The sequence below is a fragment of the Stylophora pistillata genome, chromosome 12 (genome assembly GCF_964205215.1).
Source record: "Stylophora pistillata chromosome 12, jaStyPist1.2, whole genome shotgun sequence".
Classification (NCBI taxonomy): domain Eukaryota; kingdom Metazoa; phylum Cnidaria; class Anthozoa; order Scleractinia; family Pocilloporidae; genus Stylophora; species Stylophora pistillata.
Genome location: NC_142530.1, coordinates 25,287,927 through 25,301,655, shown reverse-complemented (window position 1 = coordinate 25,301,655; position 13,729 = coordinate 25,287,927). Strand labels below are relative to the sequence as shown.

General features: G+C 38.7%; 1 protein-coding gene and 1 long non-coding RNA gene across 3 annotated transcripts; one reads left to right on the top strand and one right to left on the bottom strand.

The window, feature by feature from the left end:
- Positions 1-1,209: 1,209 nt before the first annotated feature.
- On the bottom strand, positions 1,210-3,571 carry LOC148719395 (uncharacterized). Its single transcript, XR_015994318.1, has 2 exons — positions 2,336-3,571; positions 1,210-2,217 (listed from the first exon to the last, which is right to left on the bottom strand). It is a non-coding gene; the product is annotated as an uncharacterized LOC148719395 (long non-coding RNA).
- A 296-nt stretch (positions 3,572-3,867) lies between these two features.
- On the top strand, positions 3,868-13,495 carry LOC111323536 (uncharacterized). 2 transcript variants are annotated; one of them, XM_088740308.1, is made up of 7 exons: positions 3,868-4,088; positions 6,161-6,404; positions 6,858-7,002; positions 8,938-9,102; positions 9,926-10,159; positions 11,335-11,456; positions 11,889-13,495. In XM_088740308.1, the coding sequence occupies exons 1-7, from the start codon at positions 4,010-4,012 to the stop codon at positions 11,929-11,931; spliced, it is 1,032 nt and encodes a 343-aa protein (XP_088596434.1). In that variant the 5' UTR covers positions 3,868-4,009; the 3' UTR covers positions 11,932-13,495. The 2 variants fall into 2 exon arrangements, with proteins under 2 accessions (XP_088596434.1, XP_088596433.1); XM_088740307.1 differs by having other exon boundaries at positions 3,871-4,088; positions 11,884-13,495.
- The last annotated feature ends 234 nt before the right edge of the window (positions 13,496-13,729 follow it).

Sequence of the window (13,729 nt, the reverse complement as noted above, 5' to 3'; positions counted from 1 at the left end):
AAGCTCTGAGGAGAATCACATTTTTCTGCAGCTTGCATCGCGTCACTGCGCTCAAGTTGATCAGCGATTCACAGTAAATTTCCACCTAGATATGAAATAATTGTGTAGAATGAGGTAACGATTCCCGGCTGAACACATTTTTCACTCATCTCCTTTGTTGTTTCGATTGCTTTTCCCATTACATACTACTAGTTCATATTTGTCATAAATCACTGGGAATCGCCTCCCAAAGGGAATAGGTTGGTGATCCAAAAGTTATGAGGCAGTTAGTTGTTGTAATTTTCCCACTCATTCTACACAATTATATATATATATATATATATATATATAACTGCAGACAGTACTGTTTCGGCCTTCTGGGCCTCATCAGTGCAGTGCTAATGCTAGGATGGAGGAGAACCAATTTGGTCACCCCAAACGATCCAACCTTTGTGGTATCGTCTAAGTCATGCCAGAGTGCTCAAACTAGAGTACACTAGCGAGCATGCGCAATTGCAGAGCAATGACTCATCCTAGTTAGAGTGCTCAATTTGGACATGAAAGCAAAGCTTTGTATGCCAAAGAGCTATATCTATATAATATATAATATTATCAGCATTATAACATTATCACAATTATATATATATATATATATATATATATATTATTATCAGCAACGAATTGGGTTATTTGGTCCAAGACATTTAATTGCTACTCAGAGTTTCATGCTCCATCAGGAGCAATCATCAGGCAGCTGCCTGAAAAACAGTTACATTCAAAGTCATTTGAAAAAAAACGGTTACACTCAAAATAATTTGGGTATATCAACAAAGTTGAAATGGTAAATTGGCCACCGTAACGATTACAAGAGCTGACGTTTCGAGCGTTAGCCCTTCGTCAAAGTTTTAAAAAAACGTGTGGCGCGCGCTACGTGCGGCACGCGCTAATAATGTGATGACATTTTTAGCAGAAATTTCCTAGAGTGTCTACAGGACGATGCTAATTCATTTCGGTTGTTTAAGGTTGACATTTCGGGCTTACACAAAATAAAATACTTCTCCCATAAACACAAATTACAATTCTTGGTGACGTTTGAGTAAGATCTTGCCCGTTTTACTTTGCGCCGTTTAATGTTGTACTCAATGTTTCGGTCTTTCAGGTTCCAAATATGCTTAATAATGTTGTGGGGGTTTTACCACTCGCTTGGCGAATTAACAAGAGGTACTGAGACTCTATCATTTTCTTCTTTATTCTCCTATACTGCTGCTTCTACTACAGCTAATTTTCTCTCTCTTTCTCCACTGCTTATTTCTACTACTTTCAGTAAGGAGTGCCCCAGTATTAAATACAAAAATCAGAGACATGTTTGGGTTAGCTAACCGTGGGAACTTCCAAAACAGGATGTTCAGTGTGGGTAAAACTCAAGGTCAGTTTTACCAACCCAAACATGACCACTTAGCAAACTAGTTATCTTCAACCATAACAAGCGATTAAAATGTCTACCACGGTGAGAACTGAGCCAAGTTAGAGCACACACTAAAAATAAATGATCAAAACTATAGATTCATCAAGATAGCACGTAGGGGCGAAAAGGCGAGACTTAATAAAACAAAAGGTAAACCTAAAAATACTGGAAATATCAATCCTTGAAAACGCTCTACAACACTAAGTTCATTTGCATTTCTATAACGTTCATTGCGGAATGAGCAAATGTGGTTTCGATATCTTAATTTGAATGGAGTATCACAAAGTGCGATATACGTTTCCCTTGTTGTTTGCGTGGTTACTTCGGCTTGGTATATTATGTTCTCCACGCTGCAGTTACCATCCATAGGGTACGTGTCCGGTTTACGGCAGTTACAGTTTTTGTTATTTCCTTCAGCGACTGTGGATTTTCTTATTTCGGCTTTGTTGTGGCTGGAGATAATTGATTTAACGTTATTCATGCAGCTGTAGCTTAATTTAACAGTGTTCCGATTGAAAATTTTATGTAGTGGATTAGATTTGGGGAAGTGCTGGTCGATGAGAGAAAGAAAGCATTTTCCAACATTTGTTTCAACGTTTCTGCTATACGGCGGGTTGTACCATAGAATGTTCCTTCGTCTGTTCCTCCGCGGGCTTGATGTCTGGCTGATTGACACATTATACGTTATTTTGTAACGGTAGCCGCTTTTGTTAAGGGCTTCTTGGTACACGTGCTTTTTGTAATCTTTATTTAGACACGATCAATTCATCAGCCTATAAAAATACATATCACATACGCTAAGATATTTAAAATTAAAACTACATACTATAACACTAAAGCTGTTTTCCGTGAATGTCGTGCGTTAGACTTTAAAAATGTCATTGATCTTACGTTTAAATAACCCCAGAGACTCTGTGTTCCTTATATCGCGTGGCAAACTGTTCTATAATGTGCTTGGCATCGTCGAAGCATTCTTTGTCGGACGAAGTTTCTGACAGCCTCTTGTTTATGGATTCCGGGATTTTTCTCAGGATTGACGGTGGATGGTTGGAGTTTTTGTGCACATAGAGTGGGATGTTCCCTTCTTTCTTAAATAGATAGTGTTTACCGGTACCGGTACCGGTACCGTGACCTTACTCGTTACCGTTGCCTTCACCGTTACCGTTACCGTTCTATCGAGATGGTTCTCAATGAATTTTTTACAGATTAATGCCGCCAAAACGCAAGCTATCGCTATTGGCCCGTCTTCATACCAGTATGATTTCCATCTTAATGATTCTAATGTCCATACAAAGGACACACTCAAAATCCTTGGGGTGGTCCTAGATAGCAAATTAACATTTAAAGCGCACATAAAGCAACAGCTGAATAAGGGATGCGCAAAGGCTTCGGCTTTGCGGAGAATACGTAAGTTTATTTCAAAGGACGTGTTAGTTCGTTTATATAAGGCCTATGTTCTCCCTCATCTTGAGTACTGCAGTCCCCTTTTACTGGGAGTAGGTAACGCGGAGACTACTAAAATAGAGACAACTAATTACTTTATATTAAGAACTATATTAGGCTTCTCGAAGTCTGTGTCATACGACTTCCTCCTCAAGTTGGCCGACATTAAGTCTTTGGAGAATCGTAGGCAATTCCAATCGTTAGTTATGTTATATAAGTGCTTGTATGATAAGGGGGCTCCTTATATAAGTGATTTTTTTCATTTTAGAAATGTACCGTATAGTTTACGCGGGCTCAGTACAAGGCTAGATTTACCTCCTTTTAATCTTGAGTTTTTACATCGGTCTTTTTCATTTTTAGCTAGTAAACTTTGGAATGCGCTACCCCCTAGACTCAGAGAATCTCAAGATATTGTTTCATTCAAGCGTTCTCTTAAAGCCCACATGGCTTAATGGTAGTGATTGTAAATATCGTTATTGTTAATATTGTTAATATTGTAACTTTTAATTGATAGCTCTTGTCCATGATCTTCGATCCTGTTTTTAGTTATTTAATAGATCTACTTATTATTTGTATTCTTACAGAAATTATGTTTTATTTCTAATTGTACATACACGTACACGTTTTAACGAGAACTTCTGTACTCCTAGGTGTCACGTGTTTAAATAAAGGATTGATTGGATTGATTGATTGTTACCTTTACCGTTACCGTTACCGTTACCGTTACCGTTACCTTTACCGTTATTGTTACTTTACTGTTACTTTACTTATCTATCTATCTATAAAAAATCTAATGTATGAGCACACATGGTTCTTATTGATAGATACTTGTCTCTAATGTGAACCTCTTCACCTGAACGCAGCTGCATGCCCAACTGAAAATTTTCTTCATTTCGATTGGCTAGCATTAGTATGGTTGTTAAGTTTGATTGGATGAATACTAAAAGTGCTTTAATTAGACTGGCTGCTCCACTCTCCGATTTCACCTGTCCGATTACAAGTGTTTCTGATCGGACAGGTGAAATCGGACAGTTTGAGCCTGAAACAGCCAATTCAACCACTCATACTCGAGCATTTTTCTACAGACACAAGTAGAAAGTAATAATTTCAACACACCAGACCATGGTTCCTTGTTTTATATTGAATTTAACAACCATTTGTTTGTTGCTATCCGGATCATATGCAGTTAACACAAATAAAGGTATGTGTCGTTTAATTAATGTTTACTAAATGAACTGGTCAATCGCTATACCATGAGGAAATACAGTTTCCACTCTGATATTACAAGCGTTGTTACCGCGTACCGTGTACCGTGTACCGTGTTCCGTTAACAGACAGCATAATCACGCTTTATACTATCATGTTTCTTCGTGTCACCGGCAACCAAAAAGCACTAATGTTCACTTACGAGTTTGCTTGCTCAAAACATCAATAGAATAGCGAACGCTTTAGCCAAGCTCAGAAAAAAGTGTAACTTATGAAATTTTCATGTAGCCAGGATATCTTCATTGTCTGTTAATGCACACAGCTGGTAAAATTCCACCGGCTCCCGTGTTTTCGTGTGAAAACACCTGTGTTTGCTGGGTTACTTCTGTTAATTCTACACTCCAGCTGCTACATATTTCCTTGTAAATTGGTTACGAAAATTTAACGTCCAGTTAGGGTAACAACTTCTACCTTATAAGTTTGAGTATTCTCATTACCTGTTTTCTGGATCATGTCTGACGGATATTATAGGGAGAAATAACATGCTATTCACTTCTGGGAGTTAAAGGGTTAATAGGCTTAAGTCACTCCTGTTGATATTGAACAACAAAGACTTTTGTCACTGAAAGAGAAGACACCATGCATCTGCCTCGCCACAGTGAGATATGACGGTAGCTATTGAGAAAAATCCTCTTAGATAAATTCGATCATTCGATTCTTTTACAGCCGGCAACTTAGAAACGTTGAACCTATACAGGCGTAAAGTGCGAACTATGTGCATGGGTAGACAATCCATTCTTTCATGGCAATCAATATTTTGAGCGACGTTCCACCCTCTTTAAAAGACCCAAGTGTAATTGCCTATCCGGAGCAAGTCAACGTTTTCTACCCTAAACATGAGTAAGAAGAAACTAAGCAACCTCTTTCTACAATGAGCACGCTTTCGACAACATTTCCCTTCCTTTTCTTTCCTGTCGACTTACCCGCCGCCACCTGAAACTTAAATTGTACGGGGAGCAAACAAGAAAACTTTGCTTAACTTCACTTCCAGTTAAAAACACAATGACGATAAAGTTCTAATGCCAATACATCAGTTTAGTTCTCTATAATATTGTAAAATTATTGTAAAATCACATGACAGGACGGAAAATGCGTGCACTGTAAGTACTTCCCGTTGTCCCATACAAAGCCTCCCGGTTAGCTCAATGGATAGAGCGCTGGACTGTTGTGCGGGAGGTCGAGGGTTCGAGCCCCGGCCGGACCAACACTCAGGGTCTTAAAATAATTGAGAAGAATTTGCTGCCTTTCTATAACATCAAGAAATGGTTAGATATTCTAGTCTTCTCGGATAGGGACGAATAAATGGAGGTCCCGTCTCCTGCAGGGTTGGGGTAGGAGACGTTAATTTCCCACACACGAGATTACTGTGTGATGGATGTCCTCCCCTGGGGTGGGATGGGTGGGAGGGTGGACTAGCACGAATGGTTCCTATGTTCCTTTCTAGTCCTTCCCCACTGCAAAACTTAATGCAGTGAAAATGGACTAAATTAAATTAACTAAATTAAATTAAATTAAATTAAATTAAAATTAAATTAAATTAAATTAATTAAATTAAAAGTTTTCTAAAGCTTTGTATGAGACAACGGGAGGTACTTACAGTGCACGCATTTTCTGTCATGTCATGAATCTGATTCAACAATTTATGTTGAGTGAATAAAACGTCACTCATACATTCATGCGTTCAATCATTTATGTTCATGCATTCATATTCGTGCATTCATGTTCATGAAATCATGCATTCATTCATTCATTCATTCATTCATTCATTGCAAGGCGATGAAGCTTTTTAAAATACCAAATTTGGTCCAGATAATAAAATGAACTAGGCCTTTCATCAACATGTCACTTTAAAGCTTCTACATGCTAAATGGAAAATCGATTAATAAAGACATTACGATCAACTTCGAGTCAATTTTGGCGCTCAATTGAAAGTTGCTTTAATTCGTTATCACTGGCATTTTAATAATTACAAACATTTCATAACGTATGTTTTGTCTTTACGTTTAGGAAGGGTCAGTTTAATGTTTGTGGGAGATATTTCCTTCTCTGACCCTGTGAGATATTACGTAGAACATGGTTATCACTCCTATAATGACTCTTTCAACGACGTGGCACCATATATAAGAGAGGCTGACATCTCGGTTGGTAATCTGGAGTCTCCTTTTGTTACTCAAGAGATGCTTGACGACCCCTACAAAATGGAAAAATCAGTTTCACTATATGCCAGCCCTCAGGCTGCATCGGCACTGAGGTAAAGTAATCGGCAAGAGCGCCTCTTTGTGCAACTCATGCCAGCTCAACGTCTGCAAAGGGGTCTGGTACTAGAGCCAGAGCCCGGCCAAAACTCTACTCCACTATTCTTTAAGTATATCCGTGGGCGGAGAAGCTTGCGTGCTTCAATTTTGCCTGACGTCCTTGAGTTGGGACCTCCGCACAATCTCTATTCTACTAGGAAACGTTGGCGCTTCTGATTGGAAAGTTTTCAAGACTTCTCCTCTGTCTCTCCTATTTCCCCCCTCCCCCCCCCCCCTCCCACTAAAAACGAGCGCAAGGGCTTAAAACTTTTCAGATTTCCTTTGTTACATGCTTCTGACAAATAAAGTTGAAAATTTGCCTTTATTTGACGACCCATTTTATCATTTTCTATTTTGCATAATTTATGTTGTTATTCATTTGTCTTCATTATTTTTTTCTCCTCTACAAGTTTTTCTGGATTTGATGCCGTAACAGTCGCCAACAATCATTTAAACGACTTTGGATCCAGAGGAGCTAATTTTACTGTTGAAGTTCTTAAGAGAACAGGGATAAAACATTTCGGGATAAGTTTTGGAAAATATGACACTTCTCAGGTTTGTAATCATTTAAAAAATCCATTTTTGGCGTGGAAATCTAAAACCTTACTCACACCAAAACAAAGCTGTCTCGTTAAACACGGTTTAAACACGAAGGCGCGCTGTAAAAGGAGAGGTGCCTTAGGTACCTCTGGACCATTTGTCAATCAACCGTCGTGTGATGTAGAACTTTAAGAGTCAGGTCAGCTTGAGCTATAGCTAATCAAAAGCAGTGAACAGCGGGCGCATTCCTCAAAGTTGTTTTATGTCTTAATCGCAATACAAGAATTTTTGAGATTTGTATTTCCTTTCTCCAATGCAAACTGTCTTTATTTATGGCGGTAAATTTGAAATCGGAGTAGGTGGTTCACACGTTACATCATTGCCACCATGCTGGTGGAAGTAAACATCTCATTAGCTCCTTTTGTTCGTCTACCAGGCACCTAAGGGACCTCTCTTTTTATAGCGCGCCTTCGTGTTTAAAGTTGTTTTCTCCGTTGAAGCTGCTCAAGTGAATGTTTATCGACTTCAGATTACGTACATCGAAATATGTTATTGATTACTTGAAACTATACCGGTAAATTCAGTTTTTAAGTTTTTGATTTTTTTTATTTCAACCGGTTTAACTAAGCATGTTATGCAGGTGTGAATGGGGAAAAAGAAGGATGAATTATGTGAATAGTAATGAAAGAAAGCGATCATCGCAGTAATAAATCCTACTTATGTAGTAATGGAAATTGCCAAAATAATGACCAACATAATAACCAGCTCCCAGTTGGCTTGTTAGCTCAGTTGGTAGAGCATTGCATCAGTATCGCAGGGGTGATGGCTTCAATTCCGTTGGCTAGTTAGCACAGGTGGTACAGCACTGCTCCGGTGTCGCAGGGGTGATGGCTTCAATTCCATTGGCTTGTTAGCACAGGTGGTACAGCACTGCTCCGGTATCCCAGGGGTGATGGCTTCAATTTTGTTGGCTTGTTAGCACAGGTGGTACAGCACTGCTCCGGTATCCCAGGGGTGATGGCTTCAATTCCGTTGGCTTGTTAGCACAGGTGGTACAGCACTGCTCCGGTATCCCAGGAGTGATGGCTTCAATTCCGTTGGCTTGTTAGCACAGGTGGTACAGCACTGCTCCGGTATCCCAGGAGTGATGGCTTCAATTCCGTTGGCTTGTTAGCACAGGTGGTACAGCACTGCTCCGGTATCCCAGGGGTGATGGCTTCAATTCCGTTGGCTTGTTAGCACAGGTGGTACAGCACTGCTCCGGTATCGCAGGGTTGATGGCTTCAATTCCGTGAGCTTGTTGTCTCATTTGGTAGAGCATTGCATCAGTATCGCAAAGGATTCAAATCCCGTACGAGCCTGATTTTTTTTCCAGGCCTTATTTCCACTACCTCATAAGTAGGGTTTATAACTGCGAGGATCGCTTTCAAACATTTCATGAAATCGCAGTACACATATATGATTTTCATATATTCAAAATTCATGTGAATAGTGCTATCCCTCAGTCAATAGTAGTTTTCTTAATATAGCTTTATACTCAATTTTATCAAAATTGAGTATAAATGTTGATTACTGGTATTTTCATCTTTGTGAGATTTCTAGTTAAAAAAACGTAATGACCCTGTTGTAAAAGATTTTAGGAAGCGAAAATAGTTAATTTCTCTGTTTTCTTGTTTTGGACACTTATTAAGATCGAATGGCTGTTTAGACACTCGAAAATTACAAATTATCTAAAAGGAAAATGTCTTTTTTTTCAGTTTTTTTGTTTTTAGACACTTTTAAAGATCAAATTTTAGTCTCGAAAATTTCAAATCATTGTTATCACTTGTTATTCTGAAGCTTGTGAGTTACACCTGTACAGCTGTAGCTAAACATTCTCGCACAGATGAACCATTAACAGACGCACAATAACGGTTTAACGTTAGTGTTCTTTTACTTATTTTATCATAGGAACCACTAATCCTCAAAAAGAATGGAATAAAAATAGGATTCCTTGGTTATTGTGATTCACCATCGGTACTCAAAAACTGCACCGAAATGAGAATGATGTTCACCTCGGGTCCAGCCATATATACAGACGATGTTGCCATAAAAGACATCAAAAAGCTAAAGAAGGTCTACATCACTGCAGATGTGAACGAACCTTAATATAAAGGAATATATTGCTTAATTAAGATATGTAGTTTTTAGAAGTAGCTTAACACTGAACTTGAAACGATCTAAATTTCTTTACGAGATGTATAGCGAGACGGTTCCCTCCATCAAAGTAAATTGTCATTTCATGAGTTCCATGCATTCTCCAGTCGGCATCTGATGGTTAGAGTACTTTGAATGATTTCCCCTCAGTCACCAGTTTTTGTTAAGTCTTGACACGAGAGAATTATGGGACATAATTTTCTATTGGTCTTGATCGTGGAGTCGATTCGAGTTGTGTTTTCATTGTTCACTATTTCGGCAGAGAGTGCCACTTAAAAAATTTCTTATGTATTTTGTTAATCCTTTCGCAACAAATGAGTCAATCCTTACTTATATCTTGACTCTACAACTGACTATTGATCAATTAAATACTGTGCTTTATTACACGACTCGGGAAGTCAGAGGGCCAATAACTAAAATCAACCAAACAAAATGCTCTATTGCCGGTCAATATTTTCTCAGTATTGGACCGGGCACTGTCCCGAATGGTCCCGAATGGTCCCGAATGATTCCGCACTTGTGTCCCTTTAACTTCAGTCGTATAATAAATCTCTTATTAACCAAGCTTGCTCGGGACCGTACTGGAAGAATATCGGCCCTCGGTCTTTTTTGTACGGACCTCGCTGCACTCGGTCCGTACTGTCAAAACCTCGGGCCGATATTCTCCCAGTACGGCCCTCGCGCTTGGTTAATAACATATATGTATTATAAGTGTTTACACTTCCATAATATTTTTTTTCAGGCTGAAGTCGATATCATAGTAGTCCTCATGCACTACGGTGCAGAGCGCTATGTAAGCCTCCTCCCCTACCAACTTCATATAAACAAGCACCTGATGTCTCTTGGCGTGGATATAATCATTGGAGCCCATCCGCACGTGGTTCAGGGACATTATTTCAAACATAACCAGCTTATTGAATACAGTCTGGGAAATTTTCTATTTTACCCAAACGTTCCCATGCATGGTACTCATCCGGTAACGTATTTTGTCTCGCTGAAAACAGCCCCTTTTTAGCAAGAGTATCACGTATTGTTTTAAACACAACGAATATATGAAATTCATATATTCAAGCCAACTGCTCCCAGTTGTTAGCTCAATTGGTAGAGCGCTGCACTAGTATCGCAGAGATCAGTAGTTTGAATCCCGTACAGGCCTGAATTTTTTCCGGTCTGATTTTCACTATTGCTTAAATAGTGCTCTTTAATGCGAGGATCGTGCACAAATACATGTGTTGTTTTGTAAGCATGTTTAGTTGGTAGTTAGTTTGTTTGTTCTGATCGTTTTACTTATTCAGAGATACCACAATTATATTAACTTATCTGATTCTGTCTTCGAGAATCTCACTTTTTATTCTGAATATATCAACAAAGTCGAAATGGTAAATTGGCCACCGTTACGATTATAAAAGCTGACGTTTCGAGCGTTAGCCCTTCGTCGGAGCGAATAGGGGAATTGTGGGTTGTGTGTGCTTTTAAAGGCAGAAAAAGGAGCTACGTGATTGGTGGGAACATGGCATTCTTTTCGTGTTTTTCTCATTGCCATGTTCCCACCGATCACGTAGCTCCTTTTTTCTTCCTTTAAAAGCACACACAACCCACAATTCCCCTATTCGCTCCGACGAAGGGCTAACGCTCGAAACGTCAGCTTCTATAATCGCAACGGAGGCCAATTTACCATTTCAACTTTGTTGATATATTCATATTATTTCGTTACCCCCACCGACGCAGCCCCAAACAGTTTCTTTAGAAACAATCAGCCTTTATTCACTTTTTATTTACCTTAAACGTCTGGCCTATGGAAAATGTCTTCAAACTGGAATCTCACAAAATTTTATAAGCTCTTTTAGTATGTACCACACAGGTGAGTAGTGGTTTTCACGCGCAAAGAGGCACGAGTGATCTGACGAAATGTTGGGGGAGTTAACCTGCAATACACTAGCATCACATCATCGGGACGGGGGGGGGAAGGGTCGACAAACTCCTAAACTGGAGAGCAGTCTACTTGTTTGCTTTATCATCATTTATGTCATTTTTTTATTCACCAATACCATATTACAACTTAAGAAACCATCATTTCGTTCGTTCTTGTACGTCAGTTCTAGTTGGCAGTTTTCCATTCTCTCCGCGCCTGAAGTTTAATTTCTTTCTCAGGTGATGTATGGACGATTTGGTAACAAACCAAATAAATTTGAAATTGAGTCTTACGAACATTTCGTTCTTGGAAATTGCAACGATTTAAGGCTATCACGGATCCTGAGGATTACTATCTCAAGGTATACCATTTTCATAAGTGAGAGGCCAAAGTATTAACTAAAGTAGTTTTTTTTTAATGCCGAGGAATAAAATAGATTTTAGACAGGTAGAAGAGCACATCGTTAAATGATATGCCTGTCAAATTACTGTCCTTATGGCTTTGTTTGCTAATATTTACGCCTAAAATACTGTTAAATATTTATTTAGGACAACATTGTTTTAAAGAATTGTGTGCCGATTTATCCATCCATCCACTCATCCATTGATCCATCCATCCACTCATCCATTGATCCGATCCATCCATCCATCCTCCTTTCATTCGTTCATTTATAAATTCTTAATTTGCCAATTGATTAAATTTATTTTTCAAATAATTACTTAAAATAAGTATTCATTCCTTTCCTTTTCGTTTCTCTACGTATTTATTTATCTGTTTCGTTTCACCAGAAAAGGTTTAATCGCTGCCGACTATCTGCCGCTGAAAATCACATTTGATCAAAAAACCAAGCGACTGCACCCAGAACCTGTAAAGAACGCGAAGTGGATCACTGTATGTGGAGATGAAGACCCAGTCTGCCATTGTCATAATGACATTACAGACGACTGGTAAAATAAGCTTAAAAATAAGATTCATCAAAGGAGATCTTCGAGTCTCGTATTTTCAAATCAGCCATCGGCCCCACGATGAGGACCCGGTTTGAGATTTATTTCCCGCCTATCATTCCATGAGGTTAAAACAACTCAGCTGTTTTCTTCACAAGGGGATTGTTGGTATAAAGACAAAAATAAGTTCTTTGATTATTCTTTGAAATAAGTTCTTTGATTATCACAGAGTTAAGCCTTGAGTTCTTTGATTCTTTGATTGGGGGAGGAAGACTAATTATTGAAAGGCTTCGTTCGTATCGGAAAATTCATCAAAGGAGATCTTCGAGTCTCGTATTTTCATATCGGCCCCACGATGAGGACTCGGTTTGAGATTTATTTCCCGCCTATCATTCCATGAGGTTAAAACAACTCAGCTGTTTTCTTCACAAGGGGATTGTTGGTATAAAGACAATCTTCTTGCAACTGAGATATCTCCTTCTTTTATCAAGTTTTCATCCAGTTGTTGGTGAAGAGTAGAAATGATTCCTTCCCTCGGTACTTTCTTCCTGAGGTCCTTGTCTCAAAATCTGGCCAAGACTTCTTTGTATTATCTTGTAGTGCTCATGTAATATGCACGAAGATAATACTTAAAACCTTCAGCCCAGTGATCATGAACGGCAAAAAATGTTTTTATGTTGTTACCGTGTGGAGTGGAAGATGCTAATAATCAGTTTACAGCTTCTCTGTAGATATGATCATATTTTCAAGCAGAAAGAGAAGAAAGAAAAAAAGTTCACTAGAGTTTATTACTTAATTCAAAAATGGTCCCCTCAGGAGTGCTTACTTATGCCTCTTGATTCCCTGGGGAACAAAGGGCCGCACCCTCAGGAGTAGCATAAGAGATTTATAACTAACAGCGAAGATAATTTCAATTTTATTACTGAAAGGGTTTACACATAGTAGAAATAAGACAAGAAGAACAGTTTTGCTCGCATATATCGGATTTCTGGATCAATATTAGCTGCTAAGCCCAGGACGACGCAATATATAAAAAGCCATTCATAATTACTATAACCTTAAACAACGCTATGGAAAACACCACCAGTGAAAATGAACACCCTTTATGTAAATTAAGTCATATAATTGGCTTTATGTTTTATTGTATGGTTATCAAAGTGTTAATTATTAAAATGCGACTTTAAAGATTTCATAAAGTGCAACTTTTAACTGTTCGTAAAATGCGATGGATCTGATATCCTAGATTTATCTCAACGTAGATAAGCCCACATCAATTATTCGTAGTTTGCGCTCAAGAAACAATATGTGACCATTTTTTAATTGTAATTCTAGTGAATAGATTTCGTCCAATTCAAAACATTTCTCCTCTCTTGTATTGAGGTATCCCATTGGAGAGCTCACTTTAGGAAGACCTCCCTCGTAGTTCATTATTTTACATAAATATCCAGCCATCCTGCCTGATATGGCCATATCACTTTGCAGCTCGAAACGGAATATTTGATCCAGTTCAGACGGCAGCTTCAAATAAAATCGACATGAAATTAATCCACGTTGTGCCGCTGTTTAACCTTGAGTACGAGCTACTGAAGAGAGTCTTGGAATCATTCATGTCAACGATGTTGCATCGATTCTCACCCATCCACTTATCCACTAAAGTAAATTTTTGGGTCTTTCCCATTTTCCTTTTCCC

What these genes read in the sequence shown, in the direction of transcription:
- LOC111323536 (XM_088740307.1), top strand. Translation starts at nt 4,010, where the DNA reads ATGGTTCCTTGTTTTATATTGAATTTAACAACCATTTGTTTGTTGCTA. An exon ending in ACATCAAAAAGCTAAAGAAG is followed by an intron (nt 9,103 to 9,925) that starts GTCTACATCACT and finishes ATTTTTTTTCAG; the next exon opens with GCTGAAGTCGATATCATAGT. An exon ending in CTGAGGATTACTATCTCAAG is followed by an intron (nt 11,457 to 11,883) that starts GTATACCATTTT and finishes TCGTTTCACCAG; the next exon opens with AAAAGGTTTAATCGCTGCCG.